Genomic DNA, 26,548 nt, shown 5'->3' with positions numbered 1-26,548 from the left:
ACATTTACTCGTATTTGTCTTTGGGTTTAACTTATGTTGCTACACGTATCTATGACTCTTCTGTTTTGTGTGTAAAATGGCTAAGGAAGCGTGAGTATTTTTAATAATTTATATCGAATGTCATCCTCGCTGTACAAAAACTTTATTAAGATGATTTGAGTATATATATTTATTTTTTAGATATATATTTTTAGTGTAGTTTTTTTAATTCTACATCAATTTAAATTTGTCAAAAATATGTTAAATGTGAATACCTTCCGTCTGGTTTTTTCATCGGTCTTAATATTTTAGGGTTACAATTCCCTGATATTTTATTTTGTACATTTTAATATATCATGTCATAACAAAAACATGGCAATTTACAGAGCCTGCTCATCTGCCTGTGTAAGGACATTCGTAGATTAATGGGCCAAAATGAAAGAATTGATAGTATTTAAACTTCTGGTTCTGCAATGAATGTTTAAGCCACAAACTTTGGTCGTTGGTAATTATTCCTGGTAAAGAATAAGAGTGAAATGTTGGTGTGGCTGCTGAGCAATGGGATTGAAACGTGAATATCTTTACAATCATATCATGTTTACATTATTAAAATTTTTGGTTTGTACAGCATTTTACAGAGCTATAGGACAAGTGATATGATATTTAAAATTACAAATTGAATACACACACTATTTATTTGTATCTTTTGTTATTTAGAAGTATATCGTTTTATGTAGCTGGTCAGTTTTCATTTGTCAAAAAGAAAAAAATTCTTAGGAGAGAAAAATGTCCAGAACAAAATTTACAGTTACAAGTTTAAATGTGTATTGATTACAATTATGCAAATATGAAATTATGATTTAAAGAATAGCCAGTGGTACTGTTATGTTTTTCCTTATAAAGCTGTCAGTGAGAGAGGCATATATTTGTAAATATTGAAGAAACTTAATAGCTTGGTGATCAAGTTCCTTTTATTTCAGTCAATGGGGGGACCTTCGATCTGTTGCGAACATTTGTTGTCTGTCCATCACCTGTACCGATAGAGCTGGTATGTAGGTACCTTCCTACAGGTTGTCCCAGGAGCCCTGAAGTCCTCCAATGTGTTGTTTTCATAGAGTATTTCACAAACTTTTTCTTCGCCCATTTTGGCCATTGGTACCGATAGGACTGGCACCTTGTACCATAGTCTGAATTTCCAATTTATATTTCAATTTAAAATAATTAATTATAGAAATGTAACCTCTTTAAAAACAAGAAACAGTGTACTAAAATTCGCAGCTTTGGCGGCACAGTAAAGGGACCAGTAGTCTGGTCAACAGTTGGAGTCAAAAAATGTTTAACCTGAGTGGCTCAATTAGTGTCTGATCATAGAATATACCTAACCATAGATTGTTGCATACCTGCCAACCCTCCCGCTTAAGGCGGGAGACTCCCGATTTTATAACCTTTCTCCTGCCCTCCCGATTTGTCATTCAAATCTCCCGCTTTTTGGTTCTGTTTCTCTTGAAGTTTTTAATGCCGTAAATTTATAGTATTAATATGTTTGTACCATTAATCCGTACAAGCGTTTAGTAACTACGGTTCGTACCATAATGTGTGGTTATTTTAATAGCCTCAATGCCCACAATTGTTGGCTAAAACTCTTGGTTAAGCGTAGAAAGAAACGTAGTTATTTACGATAATTATGGGAGCTGTTTTGGTACACGTTCGTCATTGGTGTTTGTTAGCCAACCAGAAAAAGGTTTCATTTGTTTTCCAAGATGGCGTGTGCTGTCAACATTGAAAACTGTTTTCGGTGGTGGTGGTTTGAAATAAAGACGGACTGAATTAATGAGTTTATGATACCACTGTTTACATTCGTGCCCAATTTCGCTTCGGTTTGTAAGCCGGCTATGTGTGAATTGTTAGTTTTTTGCCCGATCAAATTCGCCTTTGTTCGCGACTGTGCTGTGTGCTCACAGACGAAGTGTAGAGTTAGCATTATAGTCTTTAAATTTATTCAACGGTGTATTCATAAAAATATTATTTTGTGAAGCAGTTGCGTGATGAGTATTTTTGTTTAGTTGTAGGTCTACTCCGCAATAGGGATTTAATAGAAATGGCGCTAAGTAAGCCTACAGTGAAGTATCTTGCTCTGTACAAGAAGACATTCAGTGACGAATTTCCGTGCATTTTGCAATCGAGGAAAGGTGAACATGCTGCATTTTGTAAAGTGGTAAATTTCTATAAAATATTGATAATGACAAAGGTCTTATTCAGGCATAGTAAATATCAAGAAACTTAAAGATGTTGATTGAAAATTGGGGGAAAAAAAATTAACAATCTAGAATTAACGCATGTTAAAGATGAGTAAATTTTCAATTTGTTTTTATACGGTGTGCACGTACTATGCTCTCTTTTTGTGGCCCTGTCTACCCTATATTTTGTAAATGGGAAAATCTTTCTCTTTTGAACTCTCCACAGTAGGCACGTGCAGACAATTCTTAAAAATAGCAACTAGCCCAATAAAAATATTACAATTTCAACCAGCTGTTTTTTATAATTTTTACTTAGAAATATGCTTAAAAGCACTATTTTGCGTCTTCAAAACAAAATTTTCCCGGACCCCGCTTTATTGGGGGAACAAGTATTTACTCCACTAAAAAACCTCCCTCTTTTGGACTGGCCAAAGTTGGCAGGTATGATGTTGGTTTAAAGAAGACATTACATTATAATAGGTAGAGAAAAATTATGTTGTAAGATACATAAATATAAATTTTTAAAACTGTTGTAAAAAGTAAATTTCAGCAAAACTATAGTTTTCTTATACATATTTTTTTTTTACTTTGGAGTGTATTCATAACTACTAATTTTATAGAACATAGTTGGAATAAAGTGTGCATTTTGCAGGAATTTATTTACTTTCACCATTTTACAGTATTTTAAATGTCGCATAACCAATATATTATCTATAAGATGTGCAAAAACTTAGTTTTTTGGTTGGGGGTGGGGGGTTAATCATAGTACAAAGGTTTACGTAATCAAGAGAACCCTTTTCACATTTGTATTTCTATCTTTTGGATCATGACACTGTTGTATATATTTAACTAAACATTCCTATATTAGAATTTGTATAATATGTGATTGTTAAGAATTTTCATTAAACTTGAAAAATTACTAAATCCCACCAAACAAAAGTAAATAATACCTTGAGTATCCCACCAAACAAAAGTAAATAATACCTTGAGTACTGTAAGTAATTTGACTATTGGGATTGATTCTTACTTTCAAATTCTTTCAGCAATGAAATTATTGAAAAGTCATCAAAGGGTGGGCTAATTAATTAGTTATCAATTAAATAGTAAAATTTAATTCATTGAGAAATTGACACACATGCAATATTTGTTGCAGAGAAACTAGTCATGACTACTTAAATTACCTAATTTATCATATGACTAAAGCTAATCTTTGCTTGCTTCAAGTTTTTTGTACATATTACAAAAATCCATATTTTATTGGCAGCGAACTGCATATGCTGACGATTGCAACAATGATGAGATGTGATAGTAATTTTGTCGGTGTTATTTTGTGTGCTTGACGCAGGAAGAAGAAAGAAAAAGAGGTGAAAGTGAAGACTGTGAAGGGACTGCCTGTAGTTCCCGAGTCAATTTTGAAACGCAGGAAGAGGAGAGATGCGACTAAATTAGACCAGATAAAGCGTGCAATCAAGGTGCGAACATTTCTGCTACGTTGTCTGCTGTTGGTGTTATAGAAATGAGATAAATCTTTAGCGAGCGCGTGAGCATGTGTTGGTTGTCGGGAGAGTGATTGTAGAGGATGGGTGTTGCAGCGGCGCGTGTCGCTGCAGAAGAAGAGGAAGACCATCTTCAAGCGCGCGGAGCAGTACGTGCGGGAGTACCGCACGCTCGAGGCGGACGAGCTGCGGCTGGCGCGGGAAGCCAGGAAGAAGGGCAACTACTACATTCCCGGCGAGCCCAAGCTAGCGTTCGTCATACGTATAAGAGGGTCAGTACTGTGTGCTTGCTACAGCAAAACCCCTTATTTGCACTTTTCATGGGGAGAACGTAAAAAAGTGTAAATAAAGGGAAAAGTAAGAAATACGTTAAAGTTAATTAAAATACAGTCTCATCCTGCAGCATTCATAACAAATACGGGCTACATTACACATACGCATTGCACCACAGTAAAAAAAAAATTAAAAAAGGCAGCAAATTTGAAATTTACGGTCAATAGCGCGTCGTGCGCGGAGAAAAGTTAAGTAACAAAAAAAATTTACGTGAGTTGTTACTGTTCATCCTTTGTCCCGGTTTGTTAGGTCAGGTCAGTTACATTATAAATACTTTAAAACTAAAGAACCGTTGAAATTAATTCATATATTTTTTAATGTACACTTAGTTTCAAAGTATTTATAATGTAACTGACCTGACATAATTAACCATTTTCATTAATTAGGCATTCACCAACATATGGCAATAAAAAAATTGAAAATGTTAAATGATTACACAGGTCTTGTAGAGCAAAATAAAAACGGCGATATCTCCTAAAGTATTTGGAATTTCTTATCTCTGCCGCTTTGAATGAAAAGAGGAATTTGAAGAGCATACAATAAAAGTATTTTCAGATTTTTAACATTTTTTTTTCGCAAATACCGCTCAACTACATATTTACCAATAAATGTATAATATTGTCACACATGTGAATGGTGAGGTTTATGTTACAGTGTCAACCAAGTATCTCCCAAGGTACGCAAAACTCTGAAGCTCTTCCGGTTACTGCAAATCAACAACGGAGTCTTCATCAAGCTGAACAAGGTTTGTGCTCTTATTTTGTTTTAGCGCTGGATTTCTGTTACAGGCAGGCAGCTTTTTGGAGGCCCGCTTTTATGGTTAATGGGGAATAAGAAAGATTTTATAGAACGTAAATTTTACCTTTATTTTGGTGGAGAATTACAAAACAGCTTTTATAAAATTAAAATAATACTGAAATATTCTGTTTTGAAAAAATGAAATTGAACTATAAAAAATTCTTGTCTATGCATTGTTACTAATGCTGTGTTTTCTTAAATAGTTTCTAGAGTTATTTTGTCTCTCATAGTTTAAACAATATTTAGAGCTACGAAATATGTTCAGGGAAAACAACTATCACAGAAGTAATATAATCTTACAGGAATACTTTTTTTTATTTATTTAATATTAAATACTTGTTTTAGTTTTATTAGCTATGATGTAACCAGAAAGGTTACCTATATTTTTATGAAAATTATTATAAAAACCTTTAGAACCCTGGAATTTGGATTTACCAAAAGATTGTCTACCCTGTTGTAAAATAAGCTATTATGCACTTTATATTAAACCTGATATTAATACAGTAGAACCCTGTTATAACGAATCTGAAGGGAGTAGTTTATATGTTCACTATAGAGGGGAAACTTTATATCTGGGAAAACTTTTATATTGGCAATACATACTCAAAAGCAAAATCTTAACTACACATAGGCTTAAGCCAAGAAAAGAACGAATGGAAATACTCAAAGCAACAGTTTTATGAGCAAATGCAGATATTATTTTTAATGAACTATACATGTACAAACTTTCTATTACCTAATGGTTTTTGGACATCGGCTTATTATCCTTTTTTCAGGCATTTAATACTCTGTGACGTTTTCGCAGCTTGAGAAAGAACATTGTTCAGCTTGTTCAATATTGTACTTAATGTGGATGTTGCAATTCCCAGTTCCTTTGCTATTAACACGTGCGGGACAGTGGGGTTGGAGTCTACCTTTTCAATAATGTCCAGTTTATCTCGCACAGATAATGCCTTACGTTTTTTACCACGTTTTTCGCCATATTTTATGTACGTATTTCTTATTGAAGCACATTTGCAGCTTAATAACACGAAATTCTTTTTACAGTCAAAAGTAAATAAACGAAAAATAACGAGTGGTGCATCAAAGATCACTACGTATCATTTACAGTCAAACCTCTATATATCGAACTCGCATGTATCGATTGTCCGTGTTTATCGTATACTTTCTACGGTCCCGGCAAATTGCCATACAACTAAGGTTAAAAAAGTCCGCTTGTACCGATGTTCGAATTATCGTTTTGTCCGCATTGATCGTACAAAATATGTGGTCCCGTCACTATAAATTATAATAGATGATCGTTTAACCATAAAGATTTTGCAGAAATAACCATTTATTAGAAAGAAACCGTCATAAAAACAGTAACGATAGTATACAGTAGTAAAGATCACTTTAAATCTGCAGCCAAGTAATGGAGCACGTAAATATGAAGAAAAGACAAATGAACAACTTACGAAGAAATATGGATGATGTACCATAACTACAGTACAAACCCAATTGTTATCCTAAGATAATTACCATAAAAAGAACCAAAGATTCTTTGTCGATACCATAATTACTACAGAAGCACGATAGCTACCACATTTGCACTACAGTTACCGTAACAACAGAGATGTATATTTACCGTGACGGTAATGTATTTATTTATGACATACTAAAATTAAAGAACATTATTGAAAAAAAGGATGTTAAATTTTTATATGTACGTTTGGCACATGTTGCGAAGAAAGAATGCGATCTGAAAGAATGCAGTACTACTACGAAAAGTGAAAAGGGTAATCGTGGATTTTTAGGTAATGGCAGTCTCTCTCGTTTTTCAGTAATATCGGCCGAAAATTAACAAGCGTATCGGAAGTCGGCAGAAATGTTGATTCAACTAAATATTGGCAAAATCGGCTTTTTCAGTACAGCTCTACATTTGATGACATGAGTAAACATATTTCAGACTTCAGGATATTGAAAAAGACTTTAATTTCCATGTAGATTTATTGTGTGTATGTTTTTTTTTTTTGCAAGTGTAAATTGAATTAAGTAAAATGCTTCCATTTTTATTTATTTTTCAACTGATTAACTTTAATGATAAGTAACTGATATATTTCTGACACTAATTTTGAGGTTGTAATATTTTTAAAAAATTCTTAGAGTGAAGTCCACATCTATTGAATGTCCGCATCTACTGAATTTTTTTGTTGGTCCCCTGAAAAACGATAGATAGAGGTTTGACTGTATTGCATTACTTAGTACCTTCCATGTGTCTTAATGATTTAACAGTTATATTTTGGTTCAATTTTTTAATGTTAAAGAAGTGATCACATGTATGTACTATTCCAAATAAAAAAAAGTAATTTGGTTAAACCTATTTTCTTGGTGGGGTGGGGGTTAAACCTTAAAAAAAAATTGCTTACATTTTTACCAATTATTCACCAAAAGTATCATACTTCTAGTTCTTTATTTTGAGTGGTTAGGTTAGACATTTATACTGTGAAAACATACTTCTGTGATGTTTGTTCGTTAACTACATAAACACTGTGTAACTGATGTCATGTTTCAATTTAATGCTTACTTTTTACACCGCTTGAGTCTTATTCTAATACTTTTTTGGTTAATTTAAATTTTCTATTGTTCCTGGGTACAATGTGTAAGCAGAAACATTTATAACAAGTGGTGTTTTAATCTATTTCATTTCATACATTTTGAGAGAACATGTGGAATGTTGCAGGCAACCATCAACATGTTGCGAATTTGCGAACCCTACATTACGTGGGGCATCCCCAACTTGAAGAGTGTGCGGGAGCTCATCTACAAGAGAGGTTTTGCAAAAATAAAAGGTCAAAGAATTCCAATAACCTCAAACGAACTAATTGAGATGAAGCTTGGTGAGTATATTTTGTTTGAATTATTCTTGGTACAGTGGAATCTCGTTACTATGAGAGCTGACGACGGCAAAAATTCTCGTTACAAGTACTCGTAATAACAGAATATAAAAAATTAAAATTCAAGTTAGATTCTGGACTGTCCAAACAGTCTTAATTTCACACCGTAACTTGAAAACGGTGCACTATAGCGAAAAAACGTTTTGAATAAAAGTTGTAGCAAATTAAATTACGAATAGAAAATGTCTGGAATTTTTTGTATCTACAATGGTTTTTTATTTAATCACGAATGAAATTGCCTGATACAAAGACCGGTGCCGTTCATGGTTCAGGAGGAAAGGTATGTGAAGTGGTGGGAAGAAAAAGAGCAAAGGAAGGAAGAAAGGAAGGGTGTTAGCTGGTCTATTTTAAGATTTACCCCTCCGCTGACTAAGGAGGGGAAGCAACTGGTGCCATCAACAGACAAGGAAGGAAAGAGAGAGAGCAAATACTGTTTGTCACCAGTCCTTCCTCCCCTGACCAGTGCTTATACCTGCTAAGGACCCAGCCGCGTAGACACGCAACTGTCTGTATTGCGTGCACATTGAAGATGCCATTCAAATCGTACTTATGAAAGTACCAATAATGAGGCACTTGTAATAACCGGTTTAATTTAGTATGATTGACGTAGTCAAACTGACGGTGCATTACAAAACTGTCGTAACAACGAAGGTCTCGTAGTATCCCATACTTGTAATAATGAGGTTCCACTGTATTTTACTCTTACAGGAAGCCAATCTTATGAGTTTCTTCACAGTCTATCGTGTGTTCTGCATTCATCCAGCCTTTTAGCGATGACGACAGCTAGAGGTCTGCGAGCCTAAGAATTTTACTTCGAGCCGAGCTCGAGCGAGCCTACTTGAAAGTTCTCGAGCTTCGAGTGAGCTTGATCTCGAGTTTTTATGGTGCAATTGGACTTTTTGAAAATTATTTTTATCTTAAACTTAGTATACTGTTTGAATAAAGTTTTAAAATGAAGTGGGCTTATTAATTTTGGTAACTATTTACATTTTGCACTGCTAGAAAGGGGGAAAAAAACATTTTTGCCATTGAGTCTTACCTGTTTACATTGGTTTATCTCTTGCAAAAAAAAAACATACACACAATAGACCTACAAGGAAATTAAAATCTTATTTTTAATATCCTGAAGGCTAAAATATGTTTACTCATTCCATCAATTGTAGAGCTGTACCGATAAGAATCTACAGAAGCTGATTTTGCGATATTTAGTTTAGTCAGCATTTCTGCCGATTTCCGATACACTTGTTAATTTTTGGCCCATATTACTGAAAAACGAAAGAGTGCCATAACCTAAAAATCCGAGACTACCCTTTTCACTTTTCATAGTAGTACTGCATTCTTTCAACTCACATTATTTCTTAGCAACATGTGCCAAACGTACATATGAAAATTTAACCTTTTTTTCCCCCTCAACAATATTCTTTAATTTTAATACGTCATAAATAAATACATTACCACGATGGTAAAAATACATCTCTGTTGATACGGTAACTATAGTGCAAGTGTGGTAGCTATCATGCTTCTGTAGTAATTATGGTATCTACAAAGAATCTTTAGTTCTTCTTATGGTAGTTATCTTAAGATAACTATTGGGTTTGTACTGTAGGTATGGTACAACATCCATATTTATTCGTAAGTTGTTGTTCATTTGTCTTTTCTTCGCATTTACGTGCGCCATTACTATTTGAGATAAGAATTTCGGAAAAATTTTAAACGGGAATTTAGATCACACATTTAATGGCGTAATTGACAAGACCCCGGACAATTTAAATGCTTTACACGGGAAAATTTACCATACGGAACCGTCGTTAGCGAGTTTTACTGTATTTTCTTCCGTAAATGGTAAAACACCGTCACAATGCTTTTCGGCCAAATAACCTGCTGCTGTTGAAGCTCAAAATTTTTGAGCCGAGCTCGAGCCTTGAAATAAGTATTTTGAGCTCGATTTTCGAGTACTCGCAGACCTCTAACGACAGCACAGAGAACGCAGTAGGCTTCCTAGAACATTTGTGATGTTTCTGGAACTGAGGTCTGTTCACGTCCTCTGGCTCAGACTGATGGCACAATGGCGCATGTCCAAAACTACATTTTGAATCAATCTTCCTAATGCAAGAACCATTCACTGAACGTTTCAAGAGTCTTTTAACACAAATTTTCTAGTTTCCACCCTCCCGCCCCTCAAGTGTAATTACAGCAAAACCCCTTATTTTCACTAGGCTTCTGCGAGCAAAAGATTTTCACTTCGAGTCGAGCTCGAGCGAGTTTGCTAAAATACTCGCGAGTATCGAGTCGAGTTCGAGTTTTTTTTTTTTTTTTTTTTTCAGTTTATTGCACATAAATTTACTGTGATGGAGTAATAAAATGTGAGAACTTTTGAGAAAAATATGGAAATAAAAAAAGAAACCATTATCATTGTTAGCCTACTAAATAGATAGACCTACATTAGAGGTCTGCGAGCCTAAGAATTTTACTTTGAGCCAAGCTCGAGCGAGCCTACTTGAAAGTTCTCGAAGCTTGAGCTTTTGTGATACAGTTACACTTTTGGGAAATTATTTTTACCTTAAACTTAGTAGGTATAATGTTTGAATAAAGTATTAAAATGAAGTGGGCTTATTAATTTTGGGTAACTATTTACAGAGTGCTTTTATAATTTGCACTGCTAGGAAAAAAAAACATGCTTTCCATTGAATCTAACCTGTTTCCATTGGTTCATTAGTAACTGATATCATCCAACTAACATAACCACAGTTTACAAGTACGTATATGTTTGTGTAAATGTAACATAACTTTGGAATAATTTCATCCTTGTCAATTTTTCTGGAGTCCTTACTGAGCTTCAACTAACTGAACACCAAAAATCATGTTGTTTGAAAAGTACATTCACATTGTTTCAACATTTCCACTTTTCGGCACAAAAATTCTGAGAGAGATTGTCATAGAGTATTAAATTCTGTTCTTCAATCTATCATGCAGAAAAATAATTTGTTCTGCACGTTCAGGAGTTAAATTAGCTCTACGATTGGAGATGGTGTTTACAGCAGATGAGAAGCATTTCTCGCTGGCAACCTGTGTGGCTGGAATGCTTTAGTAAAATTGTTGGTAAATATGTAGAGTCGCGGTATATGCGGGAAAAAAATGCTAAAATTCCGAAAATACTTTTATTCTATGCTCTTTCACTTCCTCTTTTCAAATCAACCGGCGGAGATAAGAAATTCCAAATACTTTAGATTATCAAATTTTTTAATTTTCATCACAATACCTGGGTATTCATGCGGCGATCACCATTGTTTCTGGTTTACGAGTATCTATTATGTTTCTTATTGGACAATTTTGTCACGTGACAGTTCCGTGATTGGCCAGTATTCAAATGAACCAATACGTGATTATTTATTTATTTATTAATCCGTCGGAGGTATCGCGACGTAGGTGAACGACTACATCATTTCCTTCTAATGGCAAAGGAAATGTACCCGCCTCCAACTTAGGTGGGTTTTTAACGTTTCTAATTTTAAAGTCTTATTTTTTATTTGGATATTGTCCGGGTTTGTTAGGTCAGGTCAGTTACATTATAAATACTTTAAAACTAAAGAACCATTGAAATTAATTCACATTATTTTTTATGTCCGCTTAGTTTGAAAGTATTAATAATGTAACTGACCTGACCTAATCAACCATTTTATTTATTACGCATTCACGAACACACGGCAAAATAACAAAAATGGCGTCGGTCTAATGGTTGTACAGGTGTTGTATTGCAAAATTAAAAAATTCTATATCTCCTAAAGTATTTGGAATTTCTTATCTCCGCCGGTTGATTTGAAAAGAGGAAGTGAAAGAGCATAGAATAAAAGTATTTTCGGATTTTTAGCATTTTTTTTCGCATATACCGTTACTCTACATATTTACCTAATTGTTTAACCTCAAAATTAGTGTCAAATATCTGTAACTTGTCATAAAGTTTAATCAATTTAAAGTAATAAAAATAGAAGCATTTTACTTAATTCAATTTACACTTGCAAAAAAAACTTACGCACAATAAACCTACATGGAAATTAAAGTCTTTTTCAATATCCTGAAGTCTGAAATATGTTTACTCATGTCATTAAATGTAGAGCTGTGCTGTATTGAAGAAGCCGATTTTGCCAATATTTAGTTGAATCGGCATTTCTGCCGACTTCCGATACAGTACGCTCGTTAATTTTCGGCCGATATTACTGAAAAACGAAAGATACTGCCATAACCTAAAAATCCACGAGAACCATTTTCACTTTTCGTAGTAGTACTGCATTCTTTCAGATCGCATTATTTCTTAGCAACATGTGCCAACCGTACATATCAAGATTTAACATCCTTTTTTTTTAATATGTCCTAAATAAATACATTACCATCACGGTAAATACACATCTCGGTTATTACGGCAACTATAGTGCAAATGTGGTAACTATCATGCTTCTGCAGTAGTTATGGTATCCACAAAGAATCTTTAGTTCTTTTTATGGTAATTATCTTAAGATAACTATTGGAATTGTACTGTAGTTATGGTACATCATCCATATTTCTTCGTAAGTTGTTGTACATTTGTCTTTTCTTCATATTTATATTTACGTGCGCCATTACTGGCAGGAACTTTCATAAAAATTTTAAACGGGACTTTATATCACACATTTTATGGCGTAAATGATGAGACCCCGGACAATTTAAACGCTTTTTACAGTAAAATGCGGGAAATGTTTCCGCATAAAGCGGGAAATACTTCCGCATAAAGCAGGAAAGTGATACATTAAAACTATGCGGAAAATTATAGAAGTAAAAAAAATTCATCACGGAAATTCGTAAATCCCGGGTACGTAAAAATGATGTGTTCATGTTACATTATAAAGTAAAGGATAATAGTGTTGTAAGACTTTTATTCCCTTATAATGAGAGTCTTTTTTTTTCTATAGGTAGAGTGCAAGAAAAGCTCGCTCGAATTTCGAGTTGTTGAAAAGCCACGAGCTCGAGTTCGAGTATTACTAAAAAAACTCGACTCGAAACTCGAATTTCGAGTACTCGCAGGTGTCTAATTTTCACTTTTCATGGGGACAAAGTAAAAAAGTGTAAAAAGCGGGAAAGTGTAAATAAAGGGAAAAGTATAAAAAGGAGTACAGTTTATCTTATTTAGAATTTTTTTCCTTTTGTTTAATAGAACATACTACAATGCAGGTACAAACACACTAACAACAAATTTTACTTTAGTATTTAATCAATTATTAATTTACCACATTTGACAAAAATAAAAAAAGAATGAAAGCCAAAATGTTTTTCTGATTACTTCCTAAAAAATAAATTTGAAATTTTCTTCTGCTTTCTTTTTTGGCTGTTCAAGGAGATTATTTGCCTCTCCAAATTATAAATACAGTTGCAACCGGCAGGGTTTATAACAAATACGGGCTACATACACATTGCTCACAGTAAAAAAATTTTTAAGAAAAGGCCGCAAATTGATGAATATTTACCATCAATAGCGCGCCAAACGCGGAGAAAGGTCATTGTACTCGGTCAGCTGCTGTAACGACGCGGCGGCGCATGCGCACTCTATGCTCCGCCCAGACTCATGACGCCATCAGCCGCCAACCAATAGATGCGAGCTTAGCGGAAAAAAATATAAGCTCCACCTCCCGTGTACCAATTTTATCCAGTTCTAATACCAGTTTATTGGTATACGCACCAGTTTTCTCGCTGCCGTGACATGTTCAAGTTTACGTTTATCATGATGTCTTGATACCAATAATTAATTATTTACGATCCCCAGAAATAAATGGTTAGTTTAAAAAATATGGCGTCAACTGTACAATACTTCCCAAATTATAAAAGACGTATAAAACAGTTACCAAGACACCGCTCATTTTATCTTGTGAAGTTTATGTCTCGTACCAGTATTTCGGCTAAGTTGTGACATAAATACAGTATCAGAACTTACAAGCAGCCATGTTTGTACATTCATGAGTTTACGTTTTTCCCTCGTGCATTTTAGATTGTCTCCTGCTATAATTACTCGTACTCTTATACGCCTAGGCTTAAATTATTACATGTTTAGAAATAAAAGCAACTTTTCATGTTATAAAATATGTATATTTTGCTATTTAAAATGTTCATTGCCTACTAGCTCCACGGTATTTTCTGGTTGTTTATGGTTGTTACGTGACGCAAATAGCGGGATTGATTCGATTTTTGAGACGTAATTCGCGGGAAAGTATTGTATTGGACTATATGGGAACCAAACGGGACCTGAAGAATATAGTGCAAATAACGAGAAAACGTAAATAACGGTAACGTAAATAAGGGGTTTCGCTGTAGTTTTGCAGGGTGTCCATATCTGAAAAAATTGCAGAAATTACTTGAAATCTTTTAAAAGTCATGGAAATTCCCAAGATGGTAATTTGAGATGAGACTACCTTCTCCCAGGCAGTAAGCATTTTTTTCTTCCAGATTTTATATACACTTCAAAGCACCAAATTTACATTCTTTCTGCTTCTGCTTTTCGCTGACTGTAACATGTGTGTTAGTTTTTATAAAAGAATTTGGCAAGTAAGGATAGCTTGCTGTCTTTTTTAAATCTGGTTAAAAAAATAAAACAGCCGGTAAGTGATATTGGGTCAGATAACTGGTGCAACCCAAATATAAGGATGACCTGTGCGGTGAAAAAGTTGTAAATTGTATTTTTATGACCCAAAATATAGGTGCGATTTGCAGGGGCAACCCTTCGGAATTTATATATGGTCGTTTGTTGCATTCTCACAACATAATGGTGAATGATAACAATTTTTTCAGTGTTTTCTTTGGTTATTTCTTATAGATTGATCTCTCAGATATCGTTGCATGAACCTCATGATGCAGATACAGCTTGCTTTGAATTGCGCATGTGAAGTGGTGTACTTTGGATACTTTGATAATACCAACTTTTTTTTTTTTTAATCATTTGCTCTGTCTGAATTTTGTTATCCAGGCAGAAACAATATCATCTGTGTGGAGGACTTGATCCATGAAATATTTACAGTGGGTCCAAACTTCAAGTGGGCTTCAAACTTCCTGTGGCCATTCAAGGTGAGGTAGTGGTAATGTTGCATGTGACCAACAAATCCATTGCAGTTGTTTGAACATAAACCTCTGCTTTCCATTTTGTTGAAGAGCATTTGGCTGACCCTATGGCATTGTTATCTTCCAACAATGACTGTGGAAAAATGCCGTACATTAAAAAAAATTAAATTTAAATTTTTTTATGGCATTGGTCTGGGTAAAAAAAATTTAAATCTTGAGATCTGCTTGGACTCAAAAATAACTTTTTTTTATTTTTCGAACCAAATAAAGGGGGTATTATTAGTTTGTATTTGATTTTAATAAATAAAATAACTTTTAATATTGTAAATACTTTTAATGTGACACAAAAACCTGGCCACAGCGTGTGAACATGGAATGTACGTTCTTTTCCTCCGCAGCCCACTGCCGTGCAGGCAGACAGCCGCCCGCCTATCCCTCCCTCCTGCCTGTGCTCTGCGGCTCCCGGACGCTTGCCCGTCTCCTGTTGCATTCCCTGGAAGAATGTCATGCCTCACATATTAGCATGTTGCAATTGCAGAGTTACCAGAATACCAATACTGTTTCATAAGTGATTATAGGCATTTGTGCTGAAGTAAAACAAAGCACTGTAAGGACAAACAAATTCATTGAAACATGCTTGCTGTTAGTGCGACAAACCAGTGGATTTTAAAAGCCACCCAAAATATACGCTGTGCTTTAATATATAAGCTATTTTTTTATATAGCTGAACCAATTCATAAAAGGTAAATTATATGCCAATACAACTGATGCCGATTCACCGATTCTAAACAGATACAGGGAAAACACATTTTGGTTAAAATATTTTTTATAAATTTACTAAATTACCCTATAAAAAAGAGCATGCAATGCAAATGCACGTATATTTTAGTTTATAAATGGAACATGTCATTAGTACTGTGTGAGTTGTTGATAGGCTGTAGTAAATTATAGTGTGTTGAATATTCCACCTTTCCCTTTCCCTTCCCTTCATTATGAAACTTTCTTTATGGTCCCTACCTTTTCCTTGAAAACTCGTAAGGTGGGCAAGTCTTAATAATTTTCACTTTGGTTAAGACCATGCAAAATGAGCATTTGTTGCAGAAAATCTGCAGTATTGGTGTTATGTTTTTCTAGTGCATCAGTGTAACAATATAAGTTGTATTGGGTGATTTAAATGTACATGTACATGTTTATTGTTGCCTAAAATTTTCTAGTACACTAGGCGAAATATAACTCCGAGCTTGAGCTACGCCACACATGAGAAGTAGGGACTGCAACACGTGTGGGGGGTCGGATGGTTGAGGAGGGGGTATAAGCAGATACGACCTTTCACGGCAGGTAGAGAAAAGCAGAAAACATTGACCACTTACCACTGATGTTCCCAGCACTACCTCAGTTCTTCAACGCCACTGACTGTTCCATCCGAAGAGTCTGATGTGTAAACGTCATTGCTGTCACTGTTTGCATCACCTAACTGAACAATCACTTTATCAATTTCAATGTCAAAACACACATCCTTATCCCAGTATTCGTTCTCGAGTGTCTTGACGTGATTTCAAATCGGTATCCAATCTTCTGGACCCATTCGGTTAAATATCTCCTCGCAAAGTTTTTTTACATTTGCTAAATTGCAAGTAACATTTCTTGAAGCGACTTCTCCTTTAACTTCAGCCCATATGCTTTCTATCGGATTCAAATCAGGATGATAAGGGGGCAGACGAAGTTATGTGTGGCCACTATTTACCAATAGTCTGTCTGCCGAGTATTGCGCTTGCGAAAGTTTGTGCTTCTTTATGAGGTTATACAAGTTTGGTTTGAGCATGTCGCTAGTAAAGGAAATATTCTCCTTACTTAGCCACTGCTGCATTTCCAGTTTTGTCGAGCTGGAGGTAGGTGTTTTATTTATTTTACATTGTGATAGGGAGCATTATTTATCACAACAACACTTTGGTGGAAGATTTGGTTTTAATTGTTCGGTGAGCCATTTTTCATAATTATCTTTATTCATGTTTTTGTGATAATCCCTTGTTGCCTGGTGCGACTTCCACATTGCAAGAACATTTGGGATAAAACCTTTTTCGCCACCTGCGTGAATCATTATTAATCTTTGACCCTTCGTGACAGGCACTAGTAAACCATTTGAGGACATGTCACTCCACATTTTATTTTTTACATGAGACGACAATATGTACTACTCATCCATGTATATACTTGTGCGTTCATTGTTTCTATATTGACACATACTCTTGAGATATTCTATACATTTTTGACGAATATCTGATTTTTCTATTAAAAGTAAGCGCTGCGATTTGGTTTTCTGCCACCTGAATCTTAGCTTCTTCAAAGTCATCCTTAAGGTTGTATTGCTACCTTGGTAATTTATGTCATTCTTTAGATTACATCGTACAGTTTCTACAGTTGGCACACGTTTTTCAAGTAAGTAAAAATTGTACGCAGTACGTCGTACCACAGCTTCATCAAAGGTGTCAAGTTCGTGTTTACATGTTTTCTTTCGCTTCTTGTTGGGCGTCTTAAAGATGTTCCTTCACCAGCTTCATTCCTCTTAGCCTCCCGTTTAATTGTTTATACAGTCGTGCGAGACACACCCGTCGCCTTAGCTGTTCTCAGCTGTGCTTTCTCTAGTGAAATGGAGGGTTCCTGCAATCGTGCTTGATTTTCCATAAACTGCAGAACGTTATAGACGATTTCCCGCGCCTGCGAGTGCAGTTTTTTACTCTTAACTTTTGACAACACTGGAGGCATTTTATGTATAAAGTTGTACTTTACTGAAGTACTGCATTACATATGTAACACTGGCTCTGAACAAAAGTGATACACTACATGCACACAAACCTCAGATCCAAACTATAAACGAAAACGTTTAGTAAGTACCACGGATGTGTTAACGAACGTATTCGTCGGATTTCACAGAAGGATTAAGTTTTAACTCTATGCAGTAGCGTGTAGTTCCTGTTGACAAGTTATGCATTATCACTATTTTCCGCACCATGTCTGCCTTCCCCTATGTCGTGACTCACATACACACATCTATTTTCTAATCGTCACCCAGGCTCGGGAGTTATGTTGCGTCTACTGTAGATATGGTGTTAAATTTTTCTAACCCAAAAATACAGTAAACCAGTGTGTAAAGGTCATAATTATATTTTCCTTTCCTTCTCAGTTGAACACACCTACGGGAGGCTGGCGCAAGAAGACCAACCATTATGTTGAAGGGGGAGACTTTGGTAACCGTGAAGACAAAATTAATGCACTTCTGAGGAGGATGGTTTAAGTTTTGTACAGAGTTATGTACCACATTGTGGTTGCGGTTTTGTATCCATAAATGTCTGGTACTACAGTTTACCACATTTATTGTTTCATGATTCATTATCCCCTTATTTCCATAGTTCCTAATTTGAATATTTATTTCTTTAAACCTATTCTGTGGCTGGTGTAATTGTCCTTTATGTTGTCTCCTAATTTGAATATTTATTTCTTTAAACCTATTCTGTGGCTGGTGTAATTGTCCTTTATGTTGTCTGGAGTGTATGGTAAACTATGCGTTTATTTGCAGTCATTTCATTTTTAATATATTGCAAGTTACATAGTATGGAAATAATTACAGTTTATTTAAATATGTTTATGATATAAATGTTTGTGTCTTCCAATACAAATTATTCAGTTCATCTGCCCTCCAACGTATTTTTTTATGTTAGAACACTATAATATTCAATTAAATTATTGTCAATAGTAAAAATTACTCTGTCCATTTAACCCCCACCTCAAATAAAAGTGGTGCCTGGGGCACAAGCCATTTTTACGAAAGCAACATGCAGTTTATGTTGCTATACTTGGTTCCGCCATATTTGTGACTCATTTCTGCTCATGACATTCCTGTTGCATTTTCACAAAATTACTCCTGCCAAATACTGTTCACTGAGAACTGTGATTTTTACACTGAAAAATAAACTGAGGAAACACTGATTGTCATAAAACATACACAAACTAAAAAACCAGTGTTGGTGTGAGTTTATTGAGTAATATTCATAGCATAATCAACATGTAGGCTGAATATGTTGAAACAGTGAACACAAAACCTCTGTAGATAGAAGAGCAATAGATGAACCAGACTGTCACTGGTTTTAAATTGATGATGTACAGCCCTGGGTAGTAAGCAAAGCTTGGTTACAGAACCTCTCCACTGCTGTTGACGATCACACCATGCGACATCAGGACCAAATAGCGTGGTCAGTCCAAGTCTCGTGGAGCTACAATTATTTACTTTCTTTACCTAAATTGTAAACTTCATAGTTTAAGTATTGCTTTTAACATATTTTACCTTTTATATACAGTGAAACCTCGTTAATAAAATACCGGTTATTTCAAAGTTCGCGTTTATTCGAACACTTTTAATTCCCCTTCAGACTGGGATAGCATATTTAATGTCAATACGGTTAATACGAAATATTCGTTATTATGTATTACGAAGTAACCTCACGTCCGCTCACGTAGTGTACTATTGTTTTATTATCGGATAAACCGAATGAAATTTTAGAACAAGAATCGCACACTTTAATCACGTGCACGCAGCTTCACTATAATTCTGTTAACGGCAAATAATTTGTACGGTAAATGGTCTACAGTCAAACCTCTATCTATCGAACTCGCATGTATTGATTGTCCGTGTTTATCGTATACTTTCTACGGTCCCGGCAAAATTGCCATACAACTAAGGTTAAAAAAGTCCGCTTGTACCGATGTTCGAATTATCGTTTTGTCCGCATTGATCGTACAAAATATGTGGTCCCGTCACTATAAATTATAATAGATGATCGTTTAACCATAAAGATTTTGCAGAAATAACCATTTCTTAGAAAGAAACCGTCATAAAAACAGTAACGATAGTATACAGTAGTAAAAATCAACTTAAATCTGCAGCCAAGTAATGGAGCACGTAAATATGAAGAAAAGACAAATGAATAGGGATGGGGAATATTTACTGTCACGGCGACTGCAATGTCACGTGTCACGGTGGTGACTTTAGCTATAAGTAACAGGGTCAGTGTCACGTCTCTTCGCGCTTGTCGCTGCGATGCGTGTCACGGGTCTCGTGTCGCTACGAGTGTGTCACCGCGGTGCGAGTCGCTGCGGCGTGGGTCGCAGGTCGCTAAGAGTAACGGCGCGGTTGGCATGTCACGGGTCATGTGTCGCTGCAGAGCGTGTCGCTGCGGGCGTGTCACTGCGGTGCGAGTCGCAGGTCCCTAAGAGTAACGGCGCCGGGAAATTAATGGTGACTTGCCGCAGCAGCAACACGTGACACACGAGTACTTTCTCGGCGAGGTATGGGACACTGGTGTGTCCAGTTACTCTGTTCAAAATTATTTGTGAATCTCAACTAAATGTTATTGTCCAAATTGAAAAAAAAAAAAGCCAAACAAACACTGTTAATTCAGTGAAGTAGGATACTGCCCAGTTTTCGTGTTTTGCGCATTATTAAAAAATGTGATGATTAATGTTATATTTTATTAAAAATATTTTATTTAAAAATATTTATAAATAATATAGAAGATATTTATTTCATTTGTTAAAATGCATAGTTAATAATTCCAATAAACTATGAACTAATTTGGTTTATCAATGATTACATATTGTATGTCACATATATAAAAATATACAATTATTAGGAGATTATGTTACACTATATTTATTAATAAAAAACTCCGGTTTTACATTTTAGCAACAAGGTCACTAACAATGACAATGTCACGGTGACTTGACCCTGTGACTTTCATGTCACTGGTCACGGCGTGTCACAGGAACAAAATTTGTCACTGCTCCCATCACTACAAATGAACAACAACTTACGAAGACATTGAATGATGTACCATAACTACAGTACAAACCCAATTGTTATCCTAAGATAATTACCATAAAAAGAACTAAAGATTCTTTGTCGATACCATAATTACTACAGAAGCACGATAGCTACCACATTTGCACTACAGTTACCGTAACAACCGAGATGTATATTTACAGTGACGGTAATGTATTTATTTATGACATATTAAAAATAAAGAACATTTTGGAAAAATAGGATGTTAAATTTTTATATGTACGTTTGGCACATGTTGCGAAGAAATAATGCGATCTGAAAAAATGCAGTACTACTACGAAAAGCGAAAAGGGTAATCGTGGATTTTTAGGTTATGGCAGTCACTCTCGTTTTTCAGTAATATCGGCCGAAAATTAACAAGCGTATCGGAAGTCGGCAGAAATGCCGATTCAACTAAATATTGGCAAAATCGGCTTCTTCAGTACAGCTCTACATTTGATGACATGAGTAAACATATTTCAGACTTCATGATATTGAAAAAGACTTTAATTTCCATGTAGATTTATTGTGCGTATGTTTTTTTTGCAAGTGTAAATTGAATTAAGTGAAATACTTCCATTTTTATTTATTTTTCAACTGATTTAACTTTAATGACAAGTAACTGATATATTTCTGACACTAATTTTGAGGTTGAAATATTTTTTAAAAATTCTTAGAGTGAAGTCCACTTCAGCATTAATTGTCTTGGAAAATGTTCTGGCTGCTAGTGATGTAGACACTGATGTCTTGTCTTCCTTCGACAAACTTTGCAGTGCAGTAAAGGACATTTATGCAACTAAAAAAGTGCAGGAAAAAAATCAATGAATTTTTCAAGCCTCTTCTTTATTTGACTAATTTTTGAGTAAAAAATCAATACTTGATTTTGTTGATTATTATTAATGTGAGCATATGCACCTGTTAATACAAACTGCAAAATTTTAGGTCCCTTCAGGTTTGTATTAAAGAGGTTTCACTGTATCTCCAAACACATCTCACGTGCTTTTTGAGTATGGAGAGGTAACACATGGGACTGTTCAATTCCAGAGTGTTATTTGAAGTACATCTCCAGCAGACATTTGTAGGCCTAAATATTTCGGACCAGGAACAAGTGCCATCATAGCTGTATAAAATTACCATTTTATCAAGGAGATTGGAGTATTATGCAATTGTACTTGTAAGTAAATTTGGGTGCTGCATTAAAGCTGGGTGTGGATGTTACTGACATGTGAGTACTGTTTACCCCTGATAGTTTTCCTGTCCCTGTGAGTCCACGGAGTCTTGCAGGTGTATCCACGGGCCTGCAACACGACAGTCAATGAGTTAAGGTGAGGCTTCTTAGCAACGTTTCTCTAATGTAGATGACATCACTTGGTAAAGAGACAATGGCTGAAATGTCCATGACTCACCACCCTTACTGATAAAACTGGTGAATATACTGAGGGACAACCGCGACATCCCCGAACAATCCTGTCTGAGAATATACCCAGGGCAGTGTAGAACGTGGTATACATATTTATTTATTTAATGAAATTGGGCGCCTAATTTTATATATATTTTTTTCTCCAGAAATAAACAATTGATTATGATTCCTCTTACTAATATTGTTATATCCAAGTTATTACACTCATTTGTTTCAGCTTACAAGACATGTAAGTGTCTAAAATGTGTAATAAGTAAGTGTAGAGTAAATCATAAACTAAATATTCATTTATGAATTCGATTTGTAAAATGTAAATGTTAACAAGTAATGCCAAAGGTTAGGAATTTGACGTAACTAGTTAAAATCATATTTCACGCTTAAATATCTGAGCACGTTTAAATAAGAGAATCAAAATTCAATGTCTGCGCAAGTCTTGATTCAATGCACAATGTTCCTAGGTAACCAAATCTTTATTCTGCTAAGCACACTGAAAGAGCTTTCTGCTTGTGCAACAGAAACAAGAAGTACCTACGCATATAAACACATTTGGAATAAGTTAGCAATACTGAATTATTACTTTGTTGATCTATTTTAGAGGCTGCTTAGTAGATTCAGAACTGGTTGCCTTGTGAATCATTTCCTGTTAAGTCTTTACGCCCTCATCACTGTTGTAGACTTGGGCAAACTGATTGGCTGGATTTATAAAATGCCCTTCATCTTGTTTGTTATGTGGAATGCAATGAAAAGCCCACACAATTCTTCAAAATTTTGCATATTTTAGGGCTACAGCTAAATAAATCAACACTCGTATTTCTAGATCCTAACAAAATTAGACTTGACGTCAATTTAATATGTCATGTAAAAAAAAAAAAACATTTTAAGCTACCCTATTTATTATCTAAATTTTCAGTTATCTTATAGGGGAAGGTGTTGTACCTTTGACCAATTTTGTATGTCAATTTTTATCTGATCCAATTTTCATTAAAAAAAATTCCTGTCTGATTTGGAATAGTAGTAATACTGTTTTGGGAACAATATTACAATTATTTCAATACTGAATAATCCATTTTTAAGTGTGTTTTTGTAGAATTTTTGTAAGCAAGCAATTTGGTCAAAGGTACAACATGGTCTTGTACCTCTGACCAGGGGTATTTGTACCTTTGACCACCATGGACAATGGAAAAATTAGTACATCAAAACCTAAATATATTTTACAATATGCATAAATAACTCAAAATATTGAAATATAATATTCACTTGCTCTCAAAAATAGCTTATATGAAGAAAGCATTAATGAAGATAACCAGCTAACCATCAATGAAAAAAAACTGCCTAGCACTCAAATTTGTTTAATAAAAAAGACAATTCATGGTAGCATGGTATTCAAGATATGAACCATTATTATCATAAGAATTTGACTATCTATGAAACATTGTAATTACATAAATTGACACCAAATAACAAATGGCATTGCTGCCGGGCTGATGTGCCTGCTTGTATTGGATTCGGGAGCTTCAAAACAATGTCATTATTGTATAAATCAAACAAATTATCATCCCCCCGACAAATTTTGCACTTCTGGGTGTTAATTTTTTCAAATATTTCACTACGAAGATGTCTTGTGATGTAACTGATACCACCTCTGCAACAAAATGCTTAACAATCTTTTTTCCACACACTTTTGCGAGAACAAAATTGCCTGCTTCAATGCTGTCTCTTTCAAATTGAGCATCTTCATTGAATTCCCTAAGTTCTGAAGACATTCCATACTCGCTGTCTGATGATGGCAATTCAAATTCATTTTCAGTATCGGAATTCAAGATCTCTTGTTGGAAGGAAAGTGCTCGTTGAAATGATTTTTTACTTTTTGGTTTTGGCAACTTTTTGGCCATTCTTTTTCTAATATTCTCCTCCAGTAATTTTTTTTCTGGCGTGTCAGTCAATATGCGGGATTTTCCTTTTTGCCTTTTTACATTATTTGATATTTTTCTTGGATGTGCCTTAGGATGTGGTCGTATAATTTCTGGTGACCGGATTACATGTCCAGAAGTGCAGGGAAGATTCTCATCGGGTCCATCTACATTTCGTAGATCTACAACAGAATGAGGCTCTTCAGGTGATGCAAGACTAGCTGTAGAAACAGGGGGTTGCCTCTCAGTGTCCTGTGGCATTGGTCGATCAGTGACATTAGCTGCCATGAAGTCAATATCAGTGAATATATTCTCATTGAACGGGACAATACCAGATACTTTAAATCCTTTCAAAATATTTGATGGTGTGAATGAACGAGGAAATGCTATTCCAGCCATCGCTGCTACCTCATATATTGTAACTGGTTTCCCAGCATTTCCAGGTGATATCATCCAGTTGTTCATGGCTTCGTGGTAGTAAGTCTTGAAAGGCCCAAAGACACCTCTGTCGAGAGGCTGCATCTTATGACTGGTATGTGGGTGAAAAGTCAGCAGAACAATTCCAGATTGTTTTGCCAAGTCAATAGCTGGAATATTAACATGGCTTTCGTGATTGTCCATGAGCAAGAGCACAGGTCTTTCCACACTTGGTCGAACATGTTTCACAAAATGTTGCATGAATTGAACAAATATTGTTTCATTTGACCATCCCGATGGATTACCTACACCAACACTTCCACATGGAGCTCCATTCAGCATGAAAAGTTTAAAGTTCACACGAGGGAAAATGAATAATGGGGGGATACTATTTCCTGCCGCATTCACTGCAGCAATCATCGTAACATTCGTTCCGCGCTCCCCGGAAGTCATACCACCGATTTGCTTCTTTCCTTTTGGTGCTTAAAATCTTTGGTGGAACATGCACAGTTGAAATCCCTGTTTCATCACAGTTCCAGATTTCATTGGGCTCAAAATTATACCTATCAAGGACACTTCTATAGTTAGTGAAAAATTTTTCCACGTTGTCCCTATTAAAAGCAGTTGCTCTGGACAAACTAGTTGCTTCTGGCTTACGCAGTGATAGTTGGTTTGCATACTTCTTTCGAAAGTCTCGTAGCCATTGCTCTCCTGCACATTTATTTACTTCCCACGAAGGGTCAACTTTCTTGTGGTTTTGAACTGCGTACTCATAGGCCAGACCACGTACCTGCTTCAATGTCAACCCGTAGTGCATATTTGCGGCATCATGCAAATACTGTACAAGAAGAAGCTCTTCTTTATCACTGAAAACTCGCTTAGGTTTCTTAGGTAAATATTTATATTGTTCATTCCCACATTCCTTGGTTTTCTTCAAGTGAAAAATCAAAGTTGGTTTCTTTAGATCAAAATGTTTTGCTGCTTCACCTATTGTCATTCTTTGCTTACGAACTAAGCTTACTGCAATTTCCAAGTCATCCTTGTTTATCTTCTTCCTTTTAATGCCTAGTTTGCTACTAGGCATCTTATCCAGTCACCTGAAAAAATATATAAAACATTAATTGTAGAGAAACGTGGCTGCATCAGTTGTACCTTTGACCGGTCAATGGTACAATGGCCTATAGTGGTCAAAGGTACAACAGTACCTCAGTTTTGAATAAAAAAATCATGCTCATTTGGAGGTTAGGTTCACATATTTACTATGATACACATTTTTGTCTAGAATGATTACAGCACATTCTGGTATATTTACAATTGTTCTAACATAAATAGAAATAAAATAATAACAAATAATATCATTAAAGAAATACTTACTTTTATGGATTCAAACAGATATAATTAATTTTACAAAAACACAGGAGCTTCTTTCTAAATGGAAAGCAAAGCTACATTACTCCTGGTGGTGGAAGTACAGACTAAGAGTACCAAATCATGAAATTTTCCTGTATAACACATAAAAACATTGAGTGGTTAAAGGTACAACTGGTCAAAGGAACACCACCTTCCCCTACACACCACCGTTTATAGCAGGAGACTTTGGATCTACGTTCTTACAGGCATTTAAATTCACATTCCAAGCGAAGAGGAGAAAACTTAATTGAAAATAAATACACACATATATATAACACATTTATTCTTTGCCAGCTGTTTGTGTTGGTGCTCACTGTAACATGCTAGGGGTAGACAAATGAAGGAGCATAACTAAATCTGAGATACTGCCTGCAACCAAAGCTGTCATTCTTAGGGCGGTATTCCAAAACATTCAGGTAGGGTAGCGAATAAGCACTACCTTGTTGGGATACAACTGTAACCTATCTCGCAGACTGTATTCCAGAACGCGTCCCAATCCAATTCCTGTTAGGAAACGAAAAAGCAACTGTTTTAATAAACTGTGCCCTGTACGAGGCTAGAAACTGATTTCAATGCATTCTAGCGGATGTTTGGCAACCATCGATGGATTTGCTACGCCAAAATCCTACAGATAGCAGCACTATCGTGCGAATTAATTGGCGTAAT

The 26,548-nt window shown here is 35.3% G+C and overlaps 2 protein-coding genes across 6 annotated transcripts; one reads left to right on the top strand and one right to left on the bottom strand.

The window, feature by feature from the left end:
• LOC134534058 (large ribosomal subunit protein uL30) lies at nt 1-18,221 on the top strand. The gene is made up of 7 exons (XM_063372043.1): nt 1-90; nt 3,562-3,688; nt 3,809-3,984; nt 4,700-4,790; nt 7,563-7,719; nt 14,762-14,859; nt 18,035-18,221. Exons 1-7 carry the CDS (start codon nt 77-79, stop codon nt 18,143-18,145), a joined length of 774 nt encoding a protein of 257 aa, XP_063228113.1. The 5' UTR covers nt 1-76; the 3' UTR covers nt 18,146-18,221.
• Nucleotides 15,132-26,548, bottom strand: LOC134534057 (uncharacterized). Of its 5 annotated transcripts, none has more exons than XR_010075438.1 (3): nt 26,322-26,548; nt 21,966-22,023; nt 15,132-15,346 (listed from the first exon to the last, which is right to left on the bottom strand). XR_010075438.1 is itself a non-coding variant. In XM_063372042.1 (2 exons), exon 2 carries the CDS (start codon nt 24,923-24,925, stop codon nt 23,660-23,662), a length of 1,266 nt encoding a protein of 421 aa, XP_063228112.1. In that variant the 5' UTR covers nt 24,926-25,569; nt 25,847-26,067; the 3' UTR covers nt 20,439-23,659. The 5 variants fall into 5 exon arrangements, 1 of the variants encoding a protein (XP_063228112.1); XR_010075439.1 differs by lacking the exon at nt 26,322-26,548 and adding an exon at nt 26,087-26,173; XR_010075440.1 differs by lacking the exon at nt 26,322-26,548 and adding an exon at nt 25,847-26,067.

This window comes from Bacillus rossius, chromosome 7, assembly GCF_032445375.1.
Source record: "Bacillus rossius redtenbacheri isolate Brsri chromosome 7, Brsri_v3, whole genome shotgun sequence".
Classification (NCBI taxonomy): Eukaryota; Metazoa; Arthropoda; class Insecta; order Phasmatodea; family Bacillidae; genus Bacillus; species Bacillus rossius.
The sequence above is the reverse complement of the archived record's forward strand: the minus strand, read 5'-3'. Positions and strand labels throughout refer to the sequence as shown.

Excerpts from the sequence above, each read along its gene's own strand:
- LOC134534058 (XM_063372043.1), top strand. Across the intron at positions 3,985-4,699 it reads TTCGTCATACGTATAAGAGG|TGTCAACCAAGTATCTCCCA; the intron begins GTCAGTACTGTG and ends TTTATGTTACAG. Across the intron at positions 4,791-7,562 it reads TCTTCATCAAGCTGAACAAG|GCAACCATCAACATGTTGCG; the intron begins GTTTGTGCTCTT and ends GGAATGTTGCAG.
- LOC134534057 (XM_063372042.1), bottom strand. The coding sequence starts at position 24,925 with ATGACTTCCGGGGAGCGCGGAACGAATGTTACGATGATTGCTGCAGTG.